Source organism: Poromitra crassiceps (genome assembly GCF_964638095.1).
Source record: "Poromitra crassiceps genome assembly, chromosome: 6".
Classification (NCBI taxonomy): domain Eukaryota; kingdom Metazoa; phylum Chordata; class Actinopteri; order Beryciformes; family Melamphaidae; genus Poromitra; species Poromitra crassiceps.
In genome coordinates, this window is record NC_139627.1 from 26,706,705 (window position 1) to 26,731,882 (window position 25,178).

Below are 25,178 nucleotides of genomic sequence, written 5' to 3' on the forward strand. Positions count from 1 at the left end.
TTGATCAACACTAATTTAGCACAACAGGAACAATTACAGAATAAATCCAAATGTGAATGCCAGGCTCAGCATGATCAGTTTTACAGAAAAACAGTAAAGGGGTTAAGTCAAAAACAAATATTTACAAAATCTTAACAAAGTAGATTCTCATATCACTATTGTGCGATTTCCAGCACCTGAAGTTACCTTTGCACCAGACACTTATTTTCTGGTGACCTGGAGTTTGTAGACATGGCAGCAGAAGTTACTGTTCTGCTTTTGTTCAATATGAACAATTGTCTCTTTGTCAAAGAACAACTCGTGTCGGTAAGTCTGAAACAATAGACAGAGCACACATGAATCTACTGTATATACAGGGGCACTTCAGCTTCATGTAATGACACATTAATGTCAGCCACTCACCTCATCCCAAGGCTCCTCCAGACGAACTGTCCTGAGGAACGCCCCGCTCTTGTTGTCATGGAGTCGAACCTCGGCTCTGCCTTCCCCATCCTCTCCGTCTGTTACCACTACTGCCAGAAGGTCCAGCTCATCTTCATACTCCACCGTACGGAAGGTCTGTCCAATTAAAGGCAACATTTTCATTTATTTTTTTCAATGGGGCATTTGATGTGGTTTGTTGGTGTAGAAACATCATATAAACATCTATCTATATTATTATCAGTATATAAATGGGAGCTGGGGCTCTGTCTGTTTGTTTCTCTGTCCCACTGTGATGTGACATCATCAGTGATCAGTGATGTCATAAATCCCACTGTGACATCATCAGTGATATCATAAATCCCAGTGATGTCATACCACGCAAGATCCCTAGTATCTATAAAAGGGAGCAAGTGGACTCTGCTTTGTAAGTGGGCTCTGTTTCTGTTTTTTGTCCCACTGAGTGGGCTGTTTCCATTTTTGTCCCACTGATGATGTCACAATGTCTCAAACTCAACAGCAATAAAACAGAACTCCTAGTCGTGGCACCCAAATCTACCCTCCGGAAAACCAGCAACCTCATCCTCTCCATCGACTGCTGCTCCACCTGCCCCTCCTCGGAAGTCTGCAATCTCGGGGTCCTGCTTGACCCCTCCCTCTCATTCGAATCCCACATCAAATCAGTCAGCATTTTTCCAGCTCAAAAACATCTCACGCCTCCGCCCCTCACTCTCCGACACCTCAGCTGAAACCCTGATCCATGCCTTCGTCACCTATCGACTGGACTACTGCAACGGAGTTCTGTACGGTGTCACAGCTAAGACACTTGCCCGGCTCCAGTACATGCAGAACTCCGCTGCTAGGATCCTCACCCGCACCAAACCATGGCAACACATCACCCCCACTCTGCAGCAACTCCACTGGCTCCCCATAAAACACAGCATAACCTTCATTTTATTCTTTTTGTTGTCTGTGTTCTTTTACTTTTTTCTTATGCCTTTTACTACTTTTTACTACTCTTAAATTGTACAGTGTCCTTGAGTCTGAGAAAGGCGCTTTAAATCCAATCTATTATTATTATTATTATTACTAGTGCAGTGCCCGTTCCCCCATGCACCACCCCGTAGGTGCTCCCCCCCGCACACACACTGCATTCTGTCAGGTCCCCTTAAGTGCAAGTTTGAAGTCGATCCGACAAACGGTTCTCGAGATACGCGAAGGACAGACATACAGACAGTCCTGGAATAAGTCCAAATTGCATGAAATGCGGCACCGGACTCCATCGGGGTCCGAGCAGCGCACTCCCCAAGTTTAAAGTCACAATTGGACAAATGTTTCTCGAGATAAACTGCTTTTTGTGTTGCCAGTAGGTGGCACTATGTCAAATTGCAAGAAATTCGGCACTGCTCTATGTCAGGTTCCCAGCAGCGCACTTACCAAGTTTGAAGTCGATCAGATGAATGGCTATCGAGATAAACCGATTTTTGTGTTGCCAGTAGGTGGTGCTATGCCAAATTGCACATAATCCAGGTCCCTGCACCTCCTTGAGTCCCCCTAAGCGCACCCCTCGCGTTTGAAGTCGATCGGATGAATGGTTCTCAAGATAAACCACTTTTTGTGTGGCCAATAAGTGGCGCTGTGCCGAATTGCACGAAATTCGGCACTGCGTCGAGTTCCCCTCAGCACACTCCCCAAAGTTGAAGTCGATCGGACGAATGGTTCTTGAGATAAACCACATTTTCTATGTTGCCAGTAGGTGGCGCTATGCCGAATTGCACAAAAACAGGGCACTGCACTGCACAATAGGGCACACTCCCAGAGTTTGAAGTCGATCTGACCAACGGTTCTTGATGCCATGCAGCAGATGATGCTCATCCATAAGCATTGGTGGAAATGGCCAGGTTTTACGCTGGGAACCCTACTTACACAGGATGCGGGTTCCCGGAAGTGGTGTTGCCCTAGAGCAGAGGTTCTCAAATGTTTTGTTATTTTTGGCTCAGCTTGCTTCCACGGTAACGTGCTTGACATTTAAATTGATAGGTTTGTCAGATTATAATGTAATCCATGAACCATTTTAGATTTAAAGCATTGGGGGCCCTATTCTCACAGGCCTTAGGTGCAAAAACTGGCCTTAAACGCAAAAAAACCGTACCTTGCGCCTGCCTCGGGAAGATAGCAACATGGCTTTACGCCCCCGAAATGCGCTTTAGGCCAAACAGGCGTGGCGCAGTGCCAGAATAGGCCAGAATGGGCGTTTCGGCCTTAAATACCGGCCTAACGATATCTTCCGCCCTGGCGTTAATTTAGGGCATAGCGCTTTTCAAAACCAGGCCTATTCTGTGTGCCGGTTGCGCGGAGCGCTCCTCTGCCATCTGACTCTCTGTCCCCCTTCTCTCTGTGTCACTCCCTCTCTCTTGCTCATCAGTCTGACAGGCACAATATGACTGCTGGAAAAAAAGTTTGCCGGTTCTCTCTCTCACTCCCTCGTGCATCAGACAGCAGACAGGCACGCCACAGATGTGAAATCTCCCAGTATGCATTGAGACGCATTGAGGCGAATCCGTTTGAGAAGAAATAGCAACCAAATCAGCTTAAATAGGGTAAGTGGTAGATCGAAATAATATTTCTCTTAACACAATTGTAGTAGAGAAGGAGCCAGCACTCAAAAAGTCCTTTTGAGGTTTTTTATTCCTGTTGCACCACAACGTACGCGTTTCAGCGTTAGCCTTCGTCAGCGTTGTGACAGCGTTGTAACACAATTGCAATTGTGGAACATTTCAATATTGGACAAAATAAAATGGCGAAATCAAATCACAACTCTATGTGAAACATATATGCCATCCTAGGGGCTATATATATCCCTCGCAGATTTAACGTGATTTAGATAAGTGACAGCGTAACGCGGTTCTACTGTCATGTACTGTGATGACCGCTCCAATAAATTGGCCCTACTTCACATTTAGTTTTACAATAAAAACACATTTCTGCAATGACTTTACATAATGTAGGCTATATTTATGTGCATCATCCTACCTGCAGCAGGGGAGAGATAATGATATCATTCTGGACAAACTTTCACCAATCTAATCTCATAATCTTTTCTAGCCAATGCGTTTAGAACATTCTTTTCACTTTGATCTTGCTATAGTGTAGCGTATTTACATGCTTGCAGTATTTAACTGCAGTTAGATTGGTTTTAGAAGCATAATAATATGGAATAATAGCCTATATATGGAGACAGACAGACGGGATGAAGGGGAGCAGAACGCTTGGCTTGTCTGGTTTTACTATATTGCTTGTTTATAGGCGGATGCAACGATAGGGGCCAACATATTTTCGTTGAACTATGAAGCTTTTGCACACAATTTTTTCAGGAACCCCCTGGCAAAGTGCCCATGGACCCCTGGGGGTCCCCCATTTGAGAACCACTGCGGCCTAGAGGATATTATTTCTGAATGCGTGACTCATTATAGCCTACCATTATAGCCACGTAAAAATCTCTTAGAAATCTCACTTAACTAAGATCACTGAGCTCTACTGATTATTTCCCCTTGATTTTATTCATGACCGACTTGAATATTAATGCTGCTTATTCAGCTTACAAATACATGTTCTCTGCTCCTTTCATACTGCCCTCTCTCTCATGTTTACTTAACACCCCCCCACCATTCAATCTCAAGTACTCGATGTTGACTTAGTTAACGACCCTGTGTTGACTGTTCTCAACGACCCTACGGCCAGATCAGTTGGAGCTTGAAGGAGCGCAGAACTGAAGACAAATATTCAAATATCGAACGTGTTTCGCGTCCGAATCGCACGAAAACAGGGCACTGCACTCCGTCGGGTCGCCATCAGCGCACCCCCCGAGTTTCAAGTCGATCCGACCAACGGTTGTGGAGATACGCGAAGGACAGACAGAGAGAGACGGACAGACGCTATCGTCATTATAGTGTAGATTATTATATCATCAGTGACATCATTATTGACAAAAACATTTGAAGACATCACTGATGATGTCATAGGCACTCTTCTTCCATTTCTGTCCCATTATACTGATTGGCTTGTTGTGGCCCTATTAAAAAGGTCAACATTTCAGAATGACAGGTTAACAGGTTAGACAGATTCAACTATCTATATACATTGAGTGCCACAGCGCTTCAGTAAAATTGTCTGGAGCCTGTGCCAGATTCACTTCCATTCAGTTGAAAACAGCTATAGAATTTTTTCTATTAGGGCTATATGGACAGGGCTGGACTCTAATGAAACATTGGACACTCCTGCTTCTTTCAAAGAAGAAATTTTGTTTCTAAACAGTTCCATTATGAAATGACAGCCTCTGAAAGAAGAGCACTTTCAAGGGTTTTCTGCTGTCTTTTTTTACTTTTCAAGATAAAGTCACTTTTATGAATACTTTTTGCACTCTAATTTCAAGCACATTCACTGACTCTAGCTAATATTTTCTGATGTAGTGACGTGGTGTAGTTCTGTGCAGCCTGCGTGCCCCACCCCCCTCTCCCCCCCTCTCCCCCCCTGAGCTGCAAACTCCTCCCCACACGCACATAGTCTATTTTCGCAGCCTCCGTTTTTGCGCCGGGCGGCTGACGGCGGCTCCCGGGCGGATCCCAGCGCGACAAGGAAATGCCAAACGGGACTGCAGGAAAAGGTTTGGCCGTTCGGCGTCGGGTGCTGCCTTTCTGGCGGGTAATCGTGTGGAGAAACTATATGCAGACAGATAGACAGAGGCAGAGGAGCTCAGTTGTGGGCGCGGATCGCAGCCAACTGTCAGCTGCAGACAGAGCAATCTATATGGCTCTGGCTGCAGCATGCATCGGTTTCTCTTTGATCACGGCTTTCTCCTGCACAAAGTAAAGGATCTGAGCGCCAAGGTTTTAGGGTGGCGCAGCTGCCGTGTAGATTTTTAAGGTGGCGCCGTGTGATCCCTTGAAGGGATTCATGCTCACTGGCTGGGTACGACCTTAAACAGCAGAATTATGGAATAATATGAATTATGATATTGGGACGTCCACAGACGTCCTTGGCACTTATCGTTACTTTTTTTTAGGACGTCCACAGACGTCCTTGGCACTTAACTATTACACTGCTTGGCCTAATGGAGGTGCGATAATTGAAGGTCAAAAGTTTGACCCCAAATGTGATATCTCACATTACTACGTAATCCTAATAAATAATTTTGATGAAACTTGAATACAATTTAGCATCATGTGAGGGCTGTTTTATGTGCTGGCTTCTGAATCAATGTAATAATTGACAATTTACTTGGACCATAGACTGTGCTTCCACTTCTGAGTACATTTTTATTAAAGCAGAAGGCCAACACCACACGTACCTCCCCTGGTATAGTGTTTGTGGGGCTAGCAGATTGATGACAAGCATAATCATTTGATACCTCTTGCCCTGGGTCATCATCCAGCTGATGATATCGTCTCCTCACTGTGCGGCCCGAGGAAGTGACACTGACCTGGGAGGCGGCCTACAGTAGATGGAAAGCAGAACCATGAATGAGCAATTAAATGAACACACATTTATCTTTCGACAGTGATGAGATAATCCTCCGTTTTAGGTAGGGAGTTATTGCATGGGACTTCCAATGAATGCTGCAGTGAATACACATCATACATGTAACTTGTTGTGTGAACTAAACGAGCACATTCAGCAGTGTACACAGACCTAGGTCTAATAAGTGAAGATGTATTACACTCACACTGTTTCGACGGGTAGTGGTGATGGAGAAATCTTCAACTACTTGAGATGGCAAACCGCTATTCAGCTCATGGAGAATTTTTAGGACACTTGGAAGAAAATAAATTAAAACTGGATAATTGTATGCGACCCGTTCTTTTTTTACACAACGGAGAACTTTCAGTACTGTTACCTTACATTATCTTCATTTTTAATTATTATGCAAGAGTTGACAGTGATACTCACTTTATGGTGCTAGGTCCAAGATGAAGGATTCTTCCTGAATCATCAGGGTGGAAACACATCCAATCCGTCTCCAGAGAGAAGCAGTTCATATCTTGTATTCCATTTGTGGCCTAATTTCACAAGAAAACAAAACAATGCAGTTCTAAAAACAAACTATAATGTATAAATTCATGAACTGTACAGTTGTCACTAGGGCTGCAAGACAAACAATAGAGATTATGAATTACTGTACATACTGTGGACAAAGCTATTACTATATTATGTCTCTTCAAGGGAGGTGAATATAATGTGTAGAATTTGCTCAGTCTGGGAAAGGTAAGTGAAAACACACACACACATGCGCGCACACTTGGATTAATAATGTCGCTGCTGTGTGTAGTGTACAATATTTTTTAAATACAACACTTAATTTCTCTGTTACACTGTAAGCTTTTATTTCTTTCCAATGTCTCAATAAAAGGCTGCCATCATCACGGGCAAAGATACTAGCGCAGCGACTGTGTTTTGAAATTTTCAGTGGTTTCAACTCGATTTTTTTCCCCCTCAAGTTGGCAAATGTAAGAAAGTAAAACAAATCTGACCTCTCCTTTCAGATGTCATAATGTGGAAAAACCAAATCTACAATCTACATTGGATCCGAGGCCTGTACTACGAATGTTGTATTAGAAGATCCAGGATCTGTCCCTTGATCTGGTTTGTCTAAACCAGATCAGCTCGATTGTAGTTAACTTGTACTACGAACGTCGATTGGCACTCGTTAACTCGAACCAGGTTTTTCTAATCAAGCTGACAGCGCGTGCACATGAAAATGCCCGTGCACTGGAGCTCGTGCCCGCAAAAGAGGCGTGGTTTTTAACAACTGCCAATCACAGTGCAATATGGACTGCTCCAACTCTGACAGCGCCAGACACGCCTATTTCCTCATTCTATGAAACCGCAAATAAAAATCTGCGTTGGATATTATTACTGTTCCCGAATGACTGTCTAAAGTGACCACTTTTATCCACAAAAGTAATTTATTTGAAGAGCGGTTTCGTAGGCTATCTACAGCTCTCTATCTACAGTCTTTTGTGGAAGCAATGTGTAATCTATCTCAGTCCAAAATCCGTATAGACCATTTAGGCTCAATGACTGATTGAATAATTCCTATAGGCGCAGTGATCAGAGTTTTAGCGGATATTTAATGTAGCCTGTCAGAATGAAAATCCGCGTTGGATAGTCTGCTGAAAGACTGTCTAAAGCTGACGCTTGTATTCACATCAGTCATTTGATTTACTTTGATCAGCGATTTCTATTTCCTACAGCAGCTTTTTGCGAGTGTAAAAATGTAAATGTGTAATCTCAGTCTATAAATTTCCACAATCTGTAAGCCTATTTAGACCATAGATTTAGAAACGCATGCTCAATGAATAACATAATGATATCCTAATAGCCTATAAAAGAGAAAACTGCTGAACTGAATTGAGACGATGCGGGCATAGTTTTCATTGATAAAAACTAGCCTATTTTGTGGTCACATGGCTATTGTAATGTCAGCAGAGTCGCATATCTCCATATTTCATATAATGATGCTGGAAATATGAAGTTCAATCACATCATACAGGCCAAAAGCAACACAGTTGCAGCTGCAAAATGCAGGAGTCGCCTAGATATGAATCATCTTAATATGGGATCGCCTGTGTGCAGGTGATCCCATATTAAATTGCTTAGATGTAGTAGGCTATTCCAGCATGTAGGCTATGACCATTTCAATTCCAACCCAACGTCAGCCTCAGCTCCGTTGCGCACACGGCACCGTGCGCTTTGGAGACGTTTATGTAACCTTTTTATGCCGGTTTAGTGATATTTCTCCACTCACTATTCAGCTGCAATCGATCAGCGGGATCAAACAACGTATCTAGGCTACTTGAGAGCACAAAAATGAATATATAAAAACATATTCCAAAGTGGTAAGTAGGGCTTAATTAAAATAGCCAACAAGTGCAAGGCTTTAGTCCTTGATTAACATTAACATTGATTAACATTACTCATTCAACATTACAATTCGTGCTCCTTCCTAGATGGGAAACTCGTCCAGAAAGGGGTTGGCCCAGTAGCGGAGCGTACGCCGGGGCAGAGGGTGCGGCCGCCACGGGCCCACTCGTCAGGGGGGCCCATCAAAAAAATTTTTTTTTTTTTTTGCAGGCCAGGCCACCGGGCCCGGCTGACAACCTGTGCTTTTATTTTTCTTCTTCAGAACAAGCTTGTCTGTAAAGTGGCTTCACTGTAGTCTTTCTTGGACATAATATTACTTGGCTCATTGAGTGACAAATTGTGTTTTCGGATATAGGGGCTATCAGCTATTTTACAGTTGTGACTTAAAATGACTTTATTTAATAAAGTCAGTGGTGTGAGTGTGAGAGGAATTCAATCAATAGACAATAACATTGGTGTGTTTAAAATGAGATATTCCACTAAATATGGCTAAAACTGATTCTAAAAAGCAAAAAAGGCCAATTTTTCTTCGCCACCGGCCTTGCGGCCGGCGGCGGGGGCCCCCCTGAAATGTTCGCCCCCTCTGGGCTGTTAGGGTAGCTCCGCCCCTGGGTTGGCCATTTTTCCAAACTGCTGATTCGATTGGTTCGTGGGCAGTGTATTTAAGGTCTAATCTTATCCTTGCAACTTAACCTGCTGCGGACCAGGTTAAGTGTGAAGCATAAGTTGCTATGGAAATATATGTCGGTAAGAAGTTAACTTGCTTTGTAGTACGGCCAAACCAGGTTTAAACCTGAAGTTACCTCGCTAAACCACTAATCTTGCTTTGTAGTACAGGCCCCCGGTGTAACTCATCCAAACAGGGATGTGTACTGAAATGTAGGAAAACAGTAATCTCTCCTAAGTTATCTTAAAAAACAATAATAAAAAAAAGAAAAAGAGAGAAACGGTTTGAGACGTAGCAAAAATGCTGCACAAAACAGCTTAGCCCATTTTATACAGTCTTGATTGGGACATCTTGCTGTGTCTACCACAGCTGAAGACAAAGACTGTCCTAAACATCTGTGGCACTTAAATTGACACCTTCAATAGGCCCCAACTAATTTGTAGGCAGATACTATCACACAACAGTCTGGGAGACATGTATTTATTACTGTATATCTAGATTGCATAGTGATTTTTTTTTTTTTTTTTTGTATACCATATAGTTAATTATTTAAAAATAAATTATTTGAAAATACCAGAGTGCCGTCGAGTGAACAGATGTGGTGAGTTCCCTTGTGGCGCTTATGCGGAGGTGTATAGATGTAATGCCATGGGTAGCCTCCGAGCATGACACTGTTCTCAGAGCATGACACCTCAAAAAGCACTGGAGGACAATCTATGGAATAAGGATGAACAAAAAAAAATCCTGTTTTGTTTCTCAGAGGAAAAACATTCCCGCTCATAGGGGGCATGATGGTCTAATAAAAAACATTCAGACACAAAGACGGTCAGTCTAGAGTAGACTAAACAACTGCCCCACCCTTGATTTTGATATTCTCTGGGATACCAAAAGGAGTGTCTCCGATTTTTAGGTTCCCAAAAAACACTCCTCCAAGTTCCAATTTCCTGATCATGTACTGTGGAGAAATAAGAAAAGAGTGGGGGGGGAGGATTTCAGGTGAAATATTATACATCAGACTGTCAGAGCTATGAGCAGCCAGAAAAAGGAGAACAAACAAATGTGTAAAATTTATGAAAAGAGAAGATTTTTCTTTTCTTTTTCTGATGGTATCCTATTGACTATTATCAAAACGGAAACAGTTACATAGTTCTTTAAGGATTCAAAGTTATGTACCTTATTCACAATGTGTTCAAAGCTGTACAGCTTCACTGACTTGTTGCTGTAGGACACAGCGAGGACACCTTGAGACAGAACAACATCAGCAACACCATTCCCAAACACCTGAAAGATTCAAACTTGTGAATAGCTCTATATGACACCCATAAGGACATTTGAAAAAAGGTATGAAAATCACAACAATAACAAACAAGTTTGCATACATTTTTGTTGATCTCCATAACGCCCACAGGCTGCAAGGGGAAAACACTAAAGATGGCCAGGTGCATCAGAGCACTCTGAACGATTCCTGCCTGTGAAATGTAGAAATGAAAAAGGTGAAATTAGTTGTCCCCCCCTCCCCATCCCAGCTATATCATTAAGCAAGTTTTAAACAGTTAAAACTGCTTCATCCTGCTCAGGCTTGCATATCAGGTACGTGCGGAGGAGGGGGGGTTGGGGGCTCTGGGTGCTTGGGCACCTGCTCCTTTTCCCTTAATTGAACAAAATGCCTAGCAGTATAATTTTATTATCTTAGACATTTTCCAAATAGTTAGATTGTAGCAACACAAGTCAAACTATTTGAGCAAATGCAAAACACAATTGAGATCGTCTGCACAGTGCACTACCATTACTTAAACCTGCAGATATAACGCATATCCTGCTATTATTTCTTCGCATGTAGGCTCAGGCTGTCAGTGAATCAATGTAGCTAATTGAAATGTGGACCGAATTGACTATTGTTAGCTAGCTTGATGCTGCTGCTAACTTAGCCCAGTAGCTCAGATTCTCTCATTTGCTAACTTTATTTTTTCATTACACAATAAACAGGTGCGCTTCTTCCAAAAGGGTACTTTGTAGCTGGGTGCTGGACTTAAAATGAAATCACCTCATTTTCACCTATTCCTTTTTGGGCCATGTCTACTAAGGCGTTTCGGTATTTCACCTTCATCAGAGCATCCTTATATTTAACGAGACTTTCAATATTTTTCAACCCGGACCCTATTTTTGTCATTTTTATGTTAACTAATTTGAGCAGAATTTTTTGAAATTGGAGCAGATCGCAGCCGCTTTGTGTGCATGGCGCCCCTCCTGCCTTGGCAGCCCATGCACGTACGTCCACTAATGACAGCATTGCATTGTGGTATATGGGAGAAAATGTAGGGTACATTCTCGGCTCACTAGAAATTGTAGTGCATTGTGGGTATTGTATAGTGGACTATATAGTGAATCAAATAAACAGTTGAGAATTTGGACACTAGTATAAAATGGCCAACACACTATATAGTCCACTATTTCTGTAATAGGGACTGGTTTCGGGCCTTGTGTGTGTGAATTTCACGAAATTCTACACTGCACTCCATCAGGTTCCCCTAAGTGCACTCCCCGAGTTCGAAGTTGATCCGACGAATGGTTCTCGAGACACGTGAAGGACAGACAGACATACAGATAACATTACCTGATGTGCCAAACTTGTTGCTTTGTTTTTAATGGACTTGACATAAAATGTCTCCTGAGGAACATCCCAGCCAATGTGCCTACCAAAAGTAGAAACATATTAGCAGGCTTATATAATGAAGTAACACTGAAACTTAACCTCAAACTCAAGAAGCACCAGAACTCACAATGTGGGAAATACCTGAACTTTTGGTTTGGGTGGAGATAAACTCTCTGGAGTACTGCTCCCGTTTCAGCTGAAAGGCGATACAGCCAGTTATCGGCCGCCAAAGCCAGGAGGCTGGGTTTCTGATCAGATGGAGAGGCTAAGGTTTTGTCCTGTCATTAAGAACACACAAGAGTGAGTGTTCAAAAAACAGTCTGAATTAATCTTAGTAAAATCATACTCATTGCAAGTTGAGTGATAAAATTAAATGAAAACCGAATTTAAATGAGGTGTTCAGTTTCACTTACAAGTGGGCTCTCACATAGCAACGCATCTTCAATTTTCCCCCATTTGGGCCGCCTGGGCAACTTGTACAGAACTTCAGGCTCTGAATGAACACTGAAACCAGAAGACTCATTCACTCTTTGTGTGTCAAAATATACATGGCATGTAATTAAGCAAGCAAATATACTACATGTACACTGACAGATATACACTGACTGTGGAAATTGCGACTTCTTCTTGAGATGCAGGAGCACAATCCCATCTTAATCTCATCTTAAACAGCCTTCTCTTCACTCATCTGCTCCTTGTTTGTGATTGATAGGTAAGTGATGTATAGATTTACTAAAGGAAATCAATAGTGGATAATAATGGATTTTACCTGGGTTCACCTCAACAGCTCTACTTCACATTAGATAACTACAGTGAAACACTTACCAACTGTAGCAACTCTGGTAATTTTTAAAGTAGATTTTCCCATTTTCATATGCTATTGAAGATTTTGAGGTCTTGCTCCATACTTTGACGAAACTTCTGTTATCCTACAATGAAATACAAATAAAAGTGTATGTTGCCAAAATGTTCAGTGAAACCAGTGTTTGTACTGCGCAGTGTGTAGAGTAAGTACAGTGTTTCTTTCTCACTACCTGGATTACAACGCCTCTGAGGATCTTCAGGTTGTGCCTGGACAGAGTCCCAGCATCACGGACTCCCCTGCTCCTCAGGCTCAGCAGCTCGGCGGCATTGCTGCTCTTCCTCCGCTGAGGGTGAGGCGACATCACTACAGTAGGTGGCACTTGGAGCTAGAGGACGAGGGCGGGTCTGGAGCATGGGCACAGGGAAGCTAACCCGCAACTAATGCCAGGTAGGAGCGATTTGGTTGAGATAACAAACCTGTATCTCTCCAGCATAGCCACCTGCTCTCTGAGTTTATTGTAACGCTAATGGAAAAGTTCACAACTGTGTGATGCTAACGTTAGCGGTTGAGCTAGCGAACCTGGCTATCGTAACTTCACTGAAAAGTCTGACCTAGGTTAGCTCACTTAACCAACATGTGGCCCAGCGTAGCTTGTGCCCTATAAGAAACGGGTGTTGTAATAACTAAGTTAAAATGAGCTAACGCTGAAGTGTAGCAACGTTGCATGTTGACGATGTTGACCGCGTAGTAGCCTGCGCCATCTTTGTAGTTTTTGTAATTTCTTCTTCTTCTTCTTCTTCTTCTTCTTCTTCTTCTTCTTCTTCTTCTTCTTCTTCTTCTTCTTCTTCTTCTTCTTCTTCTTCTTCTTCTTCTTCTTCTTCTTCGGGTGCATTACCGCCACCCACTGATCTGGAGTGTGGACTAAAATCTATCCTCTGTATTTATCATGGTATTTATACACAACAAGTAATTACTATCAAACAATAAACACAATAGTCATAATACATTAAAAATGAACCAAATAATTTTTTTTCCATATTTTATTTTAGATTTTTCATAACAATAACAAGACAAAGAAACATGCTCAGACACACACATATACACACACAAAAACAAACCAACAAAACAAAAAACATAAGGTACATAGCTACCAGCCGCATAATGTGCTTATGTGCTCATGAGAAATGTGCCTGAGATCCCATGCAAGGGGTCCATGAGAGACCAGTCAGGCGAGTCATCCGTCACCTCTAACCTCATCAAGGTAGGCTAAGAACGGATCCCAAATGGTTGAAAACTTATGAAGTGAATTGGTTCTCAGGAACCTAAGTCTCTCCATCCTTATAACAGAGGTCATGTTGGCCAACTACAATTGGAAAGAAGGTGAAGAGGAGGACTTCCATTCCTTCAAAATAAGTTTTTTTGGCAACAATTGTCCCCTGTGTCAGAGACTGCTGCTGTAGCGAAGTTCAGAGAGGACTCCGAGCAGCCGAAGATGGCGAGTTCTGCTTCCGGCTGCAGGGTTATTTTGTAGGCCTTGGAGTACCAGTCAAATATTTTGGCCCAAAATTCTGTTAGTGAAGGGCAGAACCAGAAGGCATGGGACAGAGTACCCTCCAAGACCTGACACCTGTCACACAGTGGCGAGACAGAGGGGAAGATCCTGTGCAATTTATGCTTGGAATAGTGAAGACGGTGAGTGACTTTAAATTGAATCAGTTGGTGTCTGCTATTAACTGAGCAGAGCTGTACCACAGACAGACTCCTTTCCCATATAACATCAGACAAATCAATACCAAGTTCCCCCTGCCACGCTTCTCTAATCCTCTCAGATGAGGCCATGGTGCAGTTGTCAAACAGACATACAAATCTAGAGACAAGATGCCTGGAGTGAGGAGGGCTAAAAATTAACCAAATAATTAATACAATTTCCTTTGATTCTATTCATTAATCTTGTTGATATTAACTACTCCAGAAGTGTATTATTATTATTATTATTATTATTATTATTATTATTATTATTATTATTATTATTATTATTATTATTATTATTATTATTATTATTATTATTGATTTGTTTTGTATTGCTGATATTTTCCTCTCTAATCTCTCTGATTGCATTCTTTAAAACGCATCTCTCTGACACATACTTCTGGCAATACAATAAAACATGATCCACTGTTTCTTCCTCTCCACAATAACTTACATCTCCCATATTATGTTTTCCAATCAAAATGAGGGAACTGTTTAAAGCAGTATGGCCATTCCTTAATCTTGTCATAACTCTTTCTTTGTAACTCGTTTCCGGATGCAATTCATGCTATCTGGTTAACTCATTCAGTGCCAGCCACTTTTGGAGAACGGATGCTCCCAGTGCCAGAGTTTTCAGAGCGTTTTCAGTGATTTCTCGAGGCCCACAGAATATTGTGTGATATTACTATGTAAACACCGAACACGCACAAGAACGAGCTGGCTCTATTGTATCATCAGCAAAAAAAAGTTTATTGATACCATTTTCCGTTCTTTAGTTATGAGCCGGAGAAGATAGGTCGTTTTCAGCGTTTTCAGGCTTTTCAAATTATTAGCTGAGATAATCCGCCTTTTGTGAAATGCAGCATTTCAAGCACATTCACTGAGTCTGAAGATAATATTTTCTGATGTAGTGACGTAGTTGTTGTGTGATGCCCTGCGTGCACCACCCGGCACCACCCCCCTCCCCCCCTCCCCCCGTAAACTCCTCCCCACACTGCACACAGCCTCACGCAACCATTATATTTTCGGAGTGCTGCATTTGTGTGCTGCTGTCGGCTCTCAGCGCCACAGCAGGGAAGAGCCAACCCGGATTGCTGAATGGTTTGGCGTCAGGGGCTGCTTTCCTGTCTGCTAATCGGTTGGAGAAACTATACAGACAGACAGACAGACAGACAGACAGGGACAGAGGGGCTCAGTTGTGAGCGCGGATTGACTCCTGTTCGGAGCCAATGTCAGCTCCCGCGACAGAGCAAATGGCTCTGGGAGCATGCATCGGGTTGTCTTTGATCCACGGCTTTTAGGCTGTTTCTCGGACCTGTCTCTAATCTGGACTGCACCGAGCAAGCACTGTCGCCACCTAATGAGTCCGTAAAATAGGTTATACACCTCCAATAGCTTCTATAGTTGTACAGGAGCTGCGGAAGGCTTTGATCGACGTCCCACCGTCAAAAAACGCATTGGACGTCGAAGGACGTCCGTGGCATTCTACGTCACTATTTAATTGGACGTCGAAGGACGTCCATGGCATTCAATGAGTTAATATGACAGATGGCAAATACAAAAAGAAATAAAGTGAAAGTGAGCTATTCAAAGTTTTGGGCAACAGTAACTCAGAGGAACATGTGAGTCAAGTAGCAGTAGCAAAGCACATTTCCCCCCTCAGTGTGCAACTTTTGTGTGCAATCTAGTAGGCTCAACTTTTTTTTTATTGGTTAGGACAAATTAGGGACACAAACCCCCATTTGAGTTTCTCTGACCCAAACTGAGAATATTTTTTACTGTTGGATATATAATTTTGTCCAGAATTCCAGGACTATCTGCCTTGCTATAAGGTTTGATAACAACCAGTGGAACTATGTGTCAAAACAGTCGTTCTTTTACATTCTCTCTTGTAAATGAAATAATGGCAAAGTTTGCTGGGGAACCCCTGGTGGTCCCAGGAGGACCCCACATTGAGAACCAGTAGTAACGTTATTGTACAAATATCAACAACTATTTGTATCAGGTAGCCTAGTTTTACACTGAACTATATTGCACTTTGTTTGAAATGCAATAAACAGCTTTTGTTAGTGATATAGAATGGAATTTCACCACTCTTCATCCCGCTATATAATGATTCAAATAGTGTCTCTAGCCAAAATGATAAGACTGGTGACCACACATTTAAAATAATAGAAGCAGGAGTCCAGGAAGTGTCTTATAAAAGTGTATTTAATAAAGCCATATTCTTAATCTCCTCTAATCATCATTAGAGAAGGACTGCACGTATCTCAGTATACTGTACATGATGTATAGATTACATGAGGTACAGTAATGGCCTCAGTGGCCTTGTGGTTTGAGTGTCCGCCCTGAGACTGGGAGGTTGTGAGTTCGATCCCCGGCCGAGTCATACCAAAGACTATAAAAATGGGACCCATTGCCTCCCTGCTTGGCACTCAGCATCAAAGGGTTGGAATTGGGGGGTTAGATCACCAAATGATTCCCGAGCGCGGCGCTGCTGCTGCTCACCGCTCCCCCAGGGGATGGGTCAAATGCGGAGAACAAATTTTGCACTCAGGTGTGTGACAATCGTTGGGACTTTACCTTTACCTTTAATACAAAAATAGAAAAAAGGAGCTTCTTAGATATTAGGATCACGTTTTAATATAGAAGTAATGTACAGGTGTACTACACAAGTTTACTGAACAACGTACATCTTCATACAAAATAACGGGGAAGAAAACGCAATGCGTTTCAACCTCGCTGGTCTTCGTCAGGCTGTATTAGCTGGGTGTGGGCTGCCACACCTGTATAAAAGAGCATACACATACATGCAGGTAAGGTGACGTGGCACACGGAAGAAGTGTCTGACGCAGTGGTGTGACAGTGGTGTGACAGTGGCATGAAGGTGATCTCCGTTTCTGGGCCATAGACTTAATCTTACCTCATCCGAGAGGCGGAGACTTTGACAGAGCGCTCCTGCAGCGTGAAGCGCGCTGGATATACACACACTCAACACAGTCGCTCCACACGGACTCAATGAGGAGTTTGACTTAACGTGTTTTTTATAAAGTGTTGTATTGTGTATCCCCTCTTGCTACACCGTACATATCATGCCTGTCCCTTGTAGCCTACATAATAGGCTTGTTTCTCTTTCCCTTGTTACAGTTCTAAGTATGTCTTATGCCCTTGTTGATCACATGCTTCTATTATATGATATTCTATAATTTGACGTCACCACTGCGTCAGACACTTCTTCCGTGTGCCACGTCACCTTACCTGTGCCACGTATGCTCTTTTATACAGGTGCGGCAGCCCACATCCAGCTAATTCAGCCTGACGAAGACCAGCAAGGTTGAAACGCGTTGCGTTTTGTTGCCCGTTATTTTGTATGAAGATGTACATTGTTAAGTAAACTTGTGTAGTACACCTGTACATTACTTCTATATTAAAACTTGATCCTAATATCTAAGAAGCTCCTTTTTTCTATTTTTGTATTCTACTTGGCCTGCTGAGCTTTCTTGGCCCACTTTTTTGTATTCTCCTAGATTACATGAGGTTACACAATGCAGTGAAGATCTCACATTTGACATATGCTTTATAGAGAGGAGAGAAACAGAGAGGGGAGGAGTGAACTTGGAGCACACAGATTGCGTGCGTGTGTGTGTGCGTTGGAACTGTGTGTGTATGTGTTTATGGAACATGATGCACTGTTCCAAGGCTTGAGCAGAGGGGAGAGATCTCAATGCCACGACAGATATGCTGTCTGTCTGTAGTGTCTGTCCATGTCTGTGTAACCGAGTTGAATCAGCGCGGATTCCTCGTGAGTCCCGAGTGGTAGCGAGTGGATTGGTTAAACTCACTCCCCAGGTATAAAGGCATGTTAACCAGCTCCGCCAAGGGAGCTAGCTCTCTTGGTGTTGCGGTTAACATGCTGGACTGCCAAGCCGAGGGTCGGCAGTTCGAATCCACCCCTGGACAAGCCCTTAACATGGGTTGCTGCAAGTACCACCTACACAACGCCGTTACATTGATGCCGTGAACCCGGATGTCCAGTGGGTGTGGAGTGAGTTTAAGGGGGTGAGTGTAACCGAGTTGAATCAGCGCGGATTCCTCGTGAGTCCCGAGTGGTAGCGAGTGGATTGGTTAAACTCACTCCCCAGGTATAAAGGCATGTTAACCAGCTCCGCCAAGGGAGCTAGCTCTCTTGGTGTTGCGGTTAACATGCTGGACTCCCAAGCCGAGGGTCGGCAGTTCGAATCCACCCCTGGACAAGCCCTTAACATGGGTTGCTGCAAGTACCACCTACACAACGCCGTTACATCTGCATGTATGAGATGTCTTATGACTAATAACATATACCAATTAATAATGTGTATGCAATTATAGCTTATTGATTATGAAATGCCAATCAATGGAACTTCAATTTTATACAACAGTTAGCATTTGTTGCACCAGTGTGATTGATGTTAAAATTGAAAGCGTTTGTGTGTGTGTGTGTGTGTGTGTGTGTGTGTGTGTGTGTGTGTGTGTGTGTGTGTGTGTGTGTGTGTGTGTGTGTGTGAGTGAGTGAGTGAGAGAGAGAGAGAGAGAGAGAGAGACACAGAGAGACTGTTTGTATGCAATTTTGCCTGAAATTATTTCACCTCTTCTTGCAGTTTTGCAGATGCATACACTGCGGAGCCTCTCCCCAGCCGTAGTGGCTCAGGTTGTCAGCAGATTCTCCATGAGACTGAACAGCAGTGGAGGAAGACCTTCTGCTCCACTGGGATCGAGGCTTCTGACCGATCCTGAGGACATCTTCAAACACAACATGTGGTCAGTCTTGGGCTGATATAATATTATACTCTCCTCTTTTTCTGAGTACCTTATCTGACTGACGTGTCAATCACATGGTTACACACCTGCCACTGAGTAGCTGACCCACTTATAAGCTTAAATACCTATGCCATATATTGTACTGTATGTTGATGATGGGATTAAAATATAGACCTGCTCACTTTTAACAACAGCTAACAGAAACGTGGGGTTTCATTTGAGAGCTTCAATGAGATGTTCTAGTTTCAAATGCCTAGCTGGGCATTTCAAATGTGTTTTGCTGGGATCTCAACCTATACTGCATACCTTCCAAATATACTGTACATCACATTTTGACACTGGGAATACATTATTTCGATATGCTGTTGACAATCAACTCAGAAAATATTTTTGAAAGCATATAATCTAGAAATACAACATCTCTTAAGCATTTTCTGAAGTATACATAAAATGTGTTTTTTTATGGAAATGGAAACAAATGCAATGTATTTCCATATTACATAGTTAGTAAGTCATTGACCATCTGGAGTGTTGCACATCCCTAACTGAACTGCATCATGTTTCAGGGATCATGTTGAATGGACAGAGGAGGAGAAAGAAAACGCTCATCAAAAGGTAGCAGAAAATTCCTGCATACAAATCCCTTTACAAGAACAAGGTAAGCAATAATTTATTTTAGATTCAGTTATATTATTATATTATTATTATATAGATTTCGATTTGATTTGATTTACATGGCAAAAAATTAACTTGAAAATGTACTCAAATTCCCTCCACTCAGGTAAACATGACACAGAGGCTTGCAGATACTGGGACAAGTTTTATGGGACGCACCAGGACAAATTCTTCAAAGATCGCAAGTGGCTGTTTTTGGAATTCCCGGAGCTACTTCCTTTGGGTGCAGAAAGCCATGGGTGTCAGGGTGGGCTACCAGCCATGAACCCACAACCTAGTGGCTCTGGCAGTCAGCGTCTACACGGCAGTCCCACTCAGCAGCACAGAAAAGCAGGCACTCCTGGCTGTCAACACTCCTGTCCTGGCGAGGAGCTAGAAAATGAAGCTGCCACACAACCTTCTTCTTTCCCTGGACAGCATGCATCTTTCAGGATCTTGGAGGTTTATAAATTCGTTCACATTTACTGAGCTTTATTTTTGATTGCTGTAATGCAGACTCTTGTACATGGGCCACTGAAATATATAAATCATATAAAGTAGGTTATAAGATACTAGCCTGGGTAAACCCAGCCGCCACGTGACCTCTATGTACTATCAGTCCTCGCGCGGGAAATCGCTCTGAATAGACTAGCTTCCAGACTAAACTTATGTTACAGGCATAGTCTGTGACGTCACGTTGAAGGCTGGGTTCACCCAGGCTAATAAGATACTACTGTGCAGAAAGCACTGAATGATTTCACATCAGAAATTGCTTTCTCAGGTTTGTGTAGGCAGAATTATCAATGAAATATTTTCTCTCTTCACAGGTTGGATGTGGGGTGGGTAACAGTGTGTTCCCTATCATTAATTCAATCAAGTGAGTATATTTTTGGAGATATTGCATGGACAAGAAACACCTTTCCCCCCCCCCCCCCAATTCCCCATTGGCACTTTTGTCCTTTTCTTTGTTGGAATTAACCATGGATTTCCAGTCCCGTATATTTGTTTTTCCAAGCAGGCAGTCATTGCCTGAATATGACATGTTTTACATACAAGGCAGAACATTTTGTCTAGAGCCATTTGCAAGGCCAGGAAAATAAAATAAAGAGCAGGAAGACTTCATTCTTGACTTCTGTGCATAATCCTATGAAGAGTTCCTGTATGAAAGGGAAAATAAACAGTTGACAGTCCAGTGGACTCCTTTGTGTAGTTTAGAAATTAGAAGCACTTGTTCAAAATACATATTCTCGTTTGCTAGTCATTCAAGCATTTTGTCAACTCCTTTGCTGGCTGTTGCTCTCTGTAAAAGTTTAAATCTTTAAATACATTTGTTGGGTTATTATTGATATTAGAGGCCATCATTTAACTGCTTTATCTAAAAAAAATGTATATACTTTTTTTTGTGTATGCATATATGCATATCAGTTGCTTCCAAAGTTACAATTCATGATTATGATTTGTAATCAAAGTTTTAAATTAAATAGACATAGATATATACATACATACATACATACATACATACATACATGCATACATACATACATACATACATAAATACATACATACATACATACATACATACATACATACATACATACATGCAAACAATAAACCAACTAAAAAAAACATGAAAGAAAATAAAAATAGATACGAAAAAAAAGAATTGGGGATAACCGACATGTTGGATACTGCATACATTTACATTGTACATTAAATATATTTGTATATGTATACCTATACAAAACACACACACACACACACACACAGACACACACACACACACACACACACACACACACACACACACACACACACACACACACACACACATACATACATACATACATACATACATACATACATACATACATGCATACATACATACATACATACATACATACATACATGCATACACATACATACATACATACATACATACATACATACATACAATACATACATACATACATACATAAACATATATACATACGTTGAGATAAGTTATCCTTTATTTATCCCCATGGGGAAATTCATCCTCTACTAGGAACCTTCCTAGAACTAGGAGCAGTGGGCAGCCGCAGTGCAGCGCCCGGGGACCAACTCCAGTTCTTTTGCCAGTGCCTTGGTCAGGAGCAATGACAGGAGTATTTACGTTAACATACATGTCTTTTGGTGGTGGGAGAAAACCGGAGCACCCAGAGGAAACCCACACAGACAGACAGACCTGGGACGGACCGGGGTTCGAAACCGGGACCTTCTTGCTGTGAGGCAACAGTGCTAACCACTGAGCCACCCATATACATTTGGATACACACATACTACTGTGTACATATATACATGCATATACACATGCATCACATCCAAATACACGTGCATGTATGCCTGAGCATACATGCATAACTGCTTGGAGCTTTCTTTCAGATGGTCAGTTACATATTTGTCTGCCTGCTTGAGAAAAGGGCTTTATCTAATTGTTACGCCATTACGTGTGTAGGTAATGATTTAGGGTTATTTTTGATTGTTCTGTTTCACAGGGAAACAGGTGCATTCTTATACTGTTGTGACTTTTCCCCGCGTGCCATTCAGCTGCTCAAGGTAAGCATTTCTGATATTGCTGTGCACTGATATGCAAATTCCATATCAATATGAGTTAAACCCAATGTACACCAGCTGCGGTACGGCTCCGTGCGGATCCGGTAAATCTGCCAGGACTCATCTCTCGCCCATGTTAATAGATGGGCAATACACGCGATATAGAAAAAATACCTGTTCTATTTTTGTCGGATCCCACGTGTCTGACAGATTATATGGGTGTGGGTCTGTTCAGGCAGCTGCACGGAGCCGTAATGCAGCCGGTGGACATAGGCCATTAGATTTTGATTTCACCATGTAGCCTAACACAAATATGAGTTTATTTTAGGGTCTTTTCAGCCATATTAGATTATCATATAACCTATGTATCCTTTTGGGGACCAGTTTGACCGTTGAGTACATTTACTGTCCCCCTGTAAAAAAAACGCACGCACGCACACACACACACACACACACTATTAGAGGACCAATTTGGTCCTATTGATTCAATGTGCTATTTTTGGGCCTCCAGCTATATATATTTTTTTTACATAGAGCATGCATTGCCAAAAATGCATTGCCAAAAACACACTGGCTCTCATGCTATATTGCTTAAATATATATATATATCGGAAGTTAAATTTGTTTGACATTTAACCTTAACCTTTAAGGAGCATCCAGACTATGATCATGCTGCATGTCACGCCTTCGTCCATGACATCTGTGAGGAGGCAGCTTCCTTTCCCTTTCCCCCTCGGAGCCTGGATGTTATTCTGGCGGTCTTTGTGCTTTCTTCCATTCATCCAGAGCGGTAGGTGAAGGTTAGAATAGAAGACACAAAGATAGGGGAGCCTGATGTCGTTTATCACCTGCCAGACCCCCCTCCACCCCCCTTCACTTTCCCCAGGCTTTGTCTGAATGGTATTACTAAACCCAGCTCCACATGTAAATACAGATTCATTGTACTGTACTGTGTTCATATTGAGTTTGACATGTTAAGTTAAGTGTACACTATTTTCAGTGGGGAGATTTGCATGAAAAGCCCTTGCATCCTAGATGTTGGGATTTTACATAATTCACAATGGAAAAAAGAAAAAACAGAATGTATACAAAATTTACATTATGTTGAGCACAATGGGAGATTGCAGTTTATATTTGATCCAGTTAGGATCATTTATATAGCATTTATATCTGCTTGGAATACTTTGCTTTTGTAGTTACTGTATTTATAATACCAGAGCTTATATTTTGAGCCCTATGTTGTCCAGAACTACCTGGATCTTTACTAGTTGCGATAACTTAGTTGTGCCATAACATTATTGTTCTATTATTGCTGTTATTGGCAGAATACAAGGTGTTGTGAACAGACTGTCTGCATATCTGAAACATGGGGGGATATTCCTCTTCCGTGATTATGGCAGATATGACTTTTCACAGCTCAGGTTTAAGAGAGGTGAGTCTCCAAATGGTAACAAATCTCTGTATATTAGCTAAATAATAAATTATATTATGTGGTTTGTCTTGACTTTCTTTCTTCTTCTTTTTACAATTAAATATTTCCTCTTACTACCAGGACGGTGCTTATCAGAGAATTTCTACACACGTGGAGATGGAACTTGTGTTTACTTTTTCACAAAAGGTATTTCAACTCCTCAACTCTTAAGTGTTGCATTTTTATTTTTATGTTTATTTTTTTGTACATGATGCTATAGTTCTTGGCTTGCTTTCTTTTTACAGAAGAGGTACATAATTTATTTTCCAATGCTGGACTGGAAGAAGTTCAGAATCTGGAGGACAGACGACTACAAGTGAACAGAGGAAAGAAAGTTGCAATGCACCGGGTGTGGATGCAGAGCAAGTACAGGAAATTGTATCCACCTCCAACATCTTAACACCCCACCTTGCACAGCTCCGCCTGGGACTCTGCCTTTTCTGTTTTGCTGTTGAACATTTATTCAATACTGGAAACTGTTTTTCAGAAGTGAACTACACAGACAAACCATTGTCAATAAACGTACAAAACATGCTAAATCATACTACAATGGTCTTATCTGGTTTTGTAGACTACTGTGTAGCCTATAGGCTATACTTGATTGGTTTTCACCTCCTCTACAGCAGTGGTTCTCAAACGTTTTCATGTCAAGGACCCCTAAACTGACACAAATTAGACCATGGACCCCCATTTGATACGATTTTGTCCCAGGGTCCCCCATCTGATAAGATGTTCGCTTTTGTGACGACACCCCGCCCCACACACACACACACACTCTCTCTCTCCTGGCCCTGTCTTGCAGGAGCCTGGTGTTGGGGTCTTTAGGCTGATTGGGTGTACCTGGGCTTAAGAAGACCTTCAGACAGACCATTCAGTCTCTGTCCCTCCTCATCATGCATCTTTTGTTCTGTTGATTTGTTTAATGTAGTTTGTGTGGTCTAGTTATTTTCCGTTAGTTTTAGTTAATAAATTATTGTTTTAACTTTTACTTTGGCATATGACTCGTGACTCATTCCTTGAGCCAGGTTACTACGCGGGCGAGATGCCTAGGCTCACCCACTGGGCGGGCTCAGCTCGCTGAGCTGGCCCTGCAGCTTAGGAGGAGTGGTGATTGGTTGGGGTCACTCTAGCATCAACCGTATTTAACGGCCTGAATAAAAATAAATAAATAATCGAATATTCATTTTTAAATTCGAATTTCAGCATTATGAGCGAATATCCGAATATTCGAGGACAGCTCTGTGCTATAGATCGATAGGGGATGAGGAGTCATACACCAAAGTAAAAGTTTAAACAATTTATTAACTAAACCGAAGGGAAAATAAGAACACAAACTACAGATGAACTATAGACTAAACTGTTTTATTACAGAAAGTGTATGAAACCCATGGCCAAAATAGTCATACGTTCTACCATTGTGTTACTTATAGTTGGAATTCTAGTGAAAATA

General features: G+C 42.0%; 2 protein-coding genes across 2 annotated transcripts; one reads left to right on the forward strand and one right to left on the reverse strand.

Moving 5' to 3' along the window:
• Positions 1 to 13,131, reverse strand: dcaf17 (ddb1 and cul4 associated factor 17). Its single transcript, XM_083639143.1, has 14 exons — positions 12,695 to 13,131; positions 12,486 to 12,589; positions 12,074 to 12,164; positions 11,802 to 11,938; positions 11,622 to 11,700; positions 10,387 to 10,476; positions 10,181 to 10,288; positions 9,866 to 9,962; positions 9,582 to 9,721; positions 6,367 to 6,476; positions 6,143 to 6,230; positions 5,828 to 5,911; positions 403 to 558; positions 1 to 312 (listed from the first exon to the last, which is right to left on the reverse strand). The coding sequence occupies exons 1-14, from the start codon at positions 12,824 to 12,826 to the stop codon at positions 202 to 204; spliced, it is 1,527 nt and encodes a 508-aa protein (XP_083495269.1). The 5' UTR covers positions 12,827 to 13,131; the 3' UTR covers positions 1 to 201.
• On the forward strand, positions 12,868 to 24,128 carry mettl8 (methyltransferase 8, methylcytidine; the record flags this gene model as incomplete). The annotated part of the gene is made up of 10 exons (XM_083639144.1): positions 12,868 to 12,912; positions 18,852 to 19,011; positions 19,578 to 19,669; positions 19,793 to 20,127; positions 20,493 to 20,542; positions 22,200 to 22,260; positions 22,908 to 23,047; positions 23,583 to 23,689; positions 23,810 to 23,875; positions 23,974 to 24,128. Exons 1-10 carry the CDS (start codon positions 12,906 to 12,908, stop codon positions 24,126 to 24,128), a joined length of 1,173 nt encoding a protein of 390 aa, XP_083495270.1. The 5' UTR covers positions 12,868 to 12,905.
• Positions 24,129 to 25,178: the final 1,050 nt, after the last annotated feature.

What these genes read in the sequence shown, in the direction of transcription:
- dcaf17 (XM_083639143.1), bottom strand. Translation starts at nt 12,826, where the DNA reads ATGTCGCCTCACCCTCAGCGGAGGAAGAGCAGCAATGCCGCCGAGCTG. An exon ending in AGAGAATATCAAAATCAAGG is followed by an intron (nt 9,722 to 9,865) that starts GTGGGGCAGTTG and finishes CTTATTCCATAG; the next exon opens with ATTGTCCTCCAGTGCTTTTT. An exon ending in ATGATGACCCAGGGCAAGAG is followed by an intron (nt 559 to 5,827) that starts GTATCAAATGAT and finishes TTAATTGGACAG; the next exon opens with ACCTTCCGTACGGTGGAGTA.